The following is a 3,853-nucleotide window of genomic DNA, read 5'->3' on the forward strand; positions in this document are numbered from 1 at the left end:
TGTTCGGGATGGAAAATACAGAAGGCTGTGGCATTGTTCTGTGGCCAGCATGCTGTTTCCTGTTAACATGGACACTGCAGCTGTATGGCTTGAACAGTGGACATGGGGGACTTCCTGTGGCCTCTGCATGGCCACAAGGAGTAGAAGGCCTTCTCTAACTAAGAGGCTTATTTTCTGACTTGGGCTGAGTGGCTGGTAAAAGGGATTCATGAGCATTCTGCCCTGAGGAGCAGGTGGGCCAGTGCAGAGATCCTGTCCCTTTAGGATATAATCCAATCCTCAACCAATGGTCAAACTTCATTTGAGCACTGATGAGGTACTGGGCTCTATCTATAATGACATCCACCCCTCACTGGGTACCCACGGTGTGCATTTGCAGAGCACAACCTGCTTGCAAGATGTTGTAATCATGAAGATAAGTATTTCTGAATGCCTACTCTGCACGTAGTACTCTATCATGACCTTGCCATCCATTCTTTTAAGAGCTGCTACACACTATGCTCTGTAACCAACTTTATCATAATCATTAATACCTGACTACCCTGTTCCTCAGTTTCCTCAGATGTATAGTAGGGACAAAAGTACCTTCCTTAAAAGATTGATGTGAGGATTAAATGAGTTGATGTATACAAAGCACTTAAAAAAATACCTGGTGGATATAGTTAAAAGCTTAATAAATGTTGGTCATCCTGAATATCAATAGTTATTCAATATCTATTGTGTGTGAGACACTGTAGTTACCCTTAAGATGGTAGTAGTTACCATTGCCGAACACCTATTGGGCACCAGACCCTATAAGCAACATTGATATAATAACTGAGGCTCTGTTGTGAGCCAGAACTGGGCTAGAGACTGGAGACCTCAAGAGCAGTGTCCTAGGCAAGGGTCTTACACTCTGATTAGGGGAAATTAAGACAGTTTTCGAGGTGGGCATCTCCAGGGGAGTCAGGGACAATTCTTATGCAAATAGGCCTAGAGTAAGAAGGGGTGGCTTTGAGTGGCCAGATGGAGGTCTTGGTGATCAGGATAATCTTGAACTATCCCTTGAGCTGAGCCAAATGGATTCTAACAAGCTATATTCCTGTGAATGTTCCCCTGGGGAATGGGTCCCCGTGAGGAATGGGTGCCCCCTCTTTCCTCCTATCCTGGGACCACTGTGGCAACCTCATGGCACAGATAGTCAGGCTTGCTGCCTTCTCTGCTTCGTTATAGGGGTAGGCCACAGCTGGCCACCTCCTCTAAGAGCCATGGAACCTTGTAGACCTCCAGGTCCTGCATTATTTCAAGGTCAGCCCCATTCCACACTCTGAGCCACCATTAGAATATGAGGATATTTCCAAGGAGACAGGAGAACTCCAGCAAGGAGGGACTGCGCCTGAAGTTCACAGCCACCTGAAAGGGCCTCTGGGCAGCCAGGAGGCCTGAGTTCTTGGGTGGCGGGGGCAGGTGCATTCTCAACTGTCAGCTCAGGAAGCTCCAGGCCTGGCTTGCGACTAGGAGGAGAGTAGACTCGGAAATGACAAGAGTCTGGGGTCCTTAGAGATCATGTTCCAGCAGGGGAAACAGGCCTGGAAAGGGGAAGTGAGTACCCGAGATCCCAGGGCAGGAGAGTGGTGGTCCCAGATGGGTTGGGATCCCAGTCTTCAGAGGCCCCTCAGCCGGCAGTTGGGTGCTTGTGGAGCCCAATTTCTCCACATCCAAATTGGTTGAGTCTCTGAAGTTTTGGAGCCTTGGGGGTTCAGGGAACATTTTCCCAGGCACTTCCAGCAAGTATTACTGAACTTGGGAGCCCCTCATTCTGACCCTTCAGTCTTCTCCTGGCCTGGACAGAACCACCACTCTTCAGAGATTTCTCAGGAAGGGCTGTGATTCTCTACCTGCAACTATCCCTGGTGACCTGTTCCAGTGTTCCCACACTAGCCATCATAAAGCCTTTCTCTATATCCATGCTATGCCGTGGTCTTTAAAACCACATCTTTATAAGAATAAATATATGTAAAGCACTTAGAACAATGCCTGCCGCATAGAAAATGTTTAGTGAGGATTTGATGATGAAAATAATAATATATAATTATTATTTCTGCCTTTCTGCTCACATGGAGTTAGGCTAAAATCAACAACAATCCTGAGAAAAAGAGTATGGGTAAGGACTGGGAATGAAAAGTTAGTCTATTTGCTCACACGCGGAAGCCAAGGCTACAGGAGGCTGGGAACCTTCCCAGTGATCCATTTAAGATAGAAACAGAGTCCAAACTGAGACCTGTGGGCTTCACAAGGACTTTTGTTTAGTCCACAGGGCACTATGACATTTTAAAATTAATTGCTAAGATATAAAAAGCAGATTCCTGGCTTCTCTTGAAAGACAACCACCCATTTGAAACCAGATATTCCCTCTCGACTCAGCCACAGTCTCCACCACTCCCTGCTACCATCCAGCCCAATTCACCCATTAACCTTTACCTGTCTGGCCCCAGAGTCCTTGAGTTTATAAGGTCCAATCTTAATGGCTGTTTCCCCTAACAGAGCCACAGCAGGAGCATTTTGCCACAAAAAATTTATTTTCCACAACTGCAGCCTGACGGACATGTGCCCCTTTCACGGTTGGTGTCATCATCACCACCAGCTACAGGGTTTGGAGATCAGCTCGGGGTGGCTCCAGCTGGAGTGGACTGCATCCCAGAACTTGGGCAGACTACCTAAGGAAAAGATCCCATTGCCAAACAAAGGGAGCTCAGAAAGCCCGGCCTCGGTGGCAACACGGTGTGAGGCTCTGGCTCTGAAGCTGGTGTGGGCAGCTCGTGTTGGCAGAGCCAGCCACACACTGCAAGTCATTGACGCCCCTGGTGGATGGCACTATGCAGGTGCTGGGGTACGAGTTGTCTGACGTGGCCATGCTGGTGCTGGGGTTGGAGTAACTGAGGGGAAAGGCGTGGTCTGGGTTGTCCAGGTGGATGGAGTTGGCAGCGCATTCCAGGTAGCTGGCTGCAAGCTTTGGCAGGCTCTGTGATTTGGGGCAGTTAGTGTAGAAAGCACTGGTGGATCTGTCAAGGTAGTTTATGCCTTTGATGAGCTGGTCCAGGAAGGTGGGGCTGGAGGGGCTGGAGGGACAATCTGTACAGAGCAGGCCTCCAGTAGGGGCTGCCATGGCAAGCGGGCTTTTGGCCACCTTGGGGCAGTTCACCAAGTGGCTTGTCTCGACGCACCTGGAGTTGTAGGGCTGGCCCATGCACATTCTCCTCACAGGAAGGCTGGGGGAACTGGAGGCTTCAGGGCTGCTGCAGCTGCTGAAATCCGAGCCACTTGGGGTGCAGGGGTGCTTGAGGCTGTTAGCTCTGGTCACACTGGGGTAGTGGGACCAGCCTGGAGTCCGGGGTGGAAAGGACACCTTTTGGGGATGGTTTAAGCGGTTGTAAGTGTTGGGATGACTCACCTGGTGTCCTGACATTGTCCCAGGTAGGCTGACAGAGTTCTGTGCTGCTCAGCTGCTTTGAGCTCACCTGGAGGCTGGCTACCTGGGCCTTGTGAGGACAGAGTTAGGTCACTTCTCAGCTCCCAGCCACCTCCCTCCAGGCTCTCTGTCCAGGTGTTCCCTCTGCCTCCAGAGGGCCGACACCACTCTTCTCCCTTTCCCCATCCTCTTCCCAGGCTCAGGGATGTTCGGGCTGGAAAACAGACATCCTGTTCTTCCGAAAGCACAAAGGGCAAGAGATGGGGAGGAGGGCAAGACCCTGAGGATGACCGAGGCCAAAGGACTCCCTGGAAAAAGTGGGGTGGTCTCCTTTTTCCTTTAGCTCCAGCCCACATCCTGAAATTCCCATTCCCCTTTTAAGCAGGGACTCTAGAAGAGCACAAA

At 50.4% G+C, this 3,853-nt stretch overlaps 1 protein-coding gene across 1 annotated transcript; it reads right to left on the reverse strand.

Moving 5' to 3' along the window:
* Positions 1 to 2,613: 2,613 nt before the first annotated feature.
* LOC108391520 (uncharacterized) lies at positions 2,614 to 3,653 on the reverse strand. The gene is given in 3 exon segments (XM_036999793.2): positions 2,614 to 2,735; positions 2,738 to 2,758; positions 2,761 to 3,653. Coding segments are annotated over 3 exon segments (828 nt in total). The 5' UTR covers positions 3,446 to 3,653.
* Positions 3,654 to 3,853: the final 200 nt, after the last annotated feature.

The sequence above is a fragment of the Manis javanica genome, chromosome 4 (genome assembly GCF_040802235.1).
Source record: "Manis javanica isolate MJ-LG chromosome 4, MJ_LKY, whole genome shotgun sequence".
NCBI classification, from domain to species: domain Eukaryota; kingdom Metazoa; phylum Chordata; class Mammalia; order Pholidota; family Manidae; genus Manis; species Manis javanica.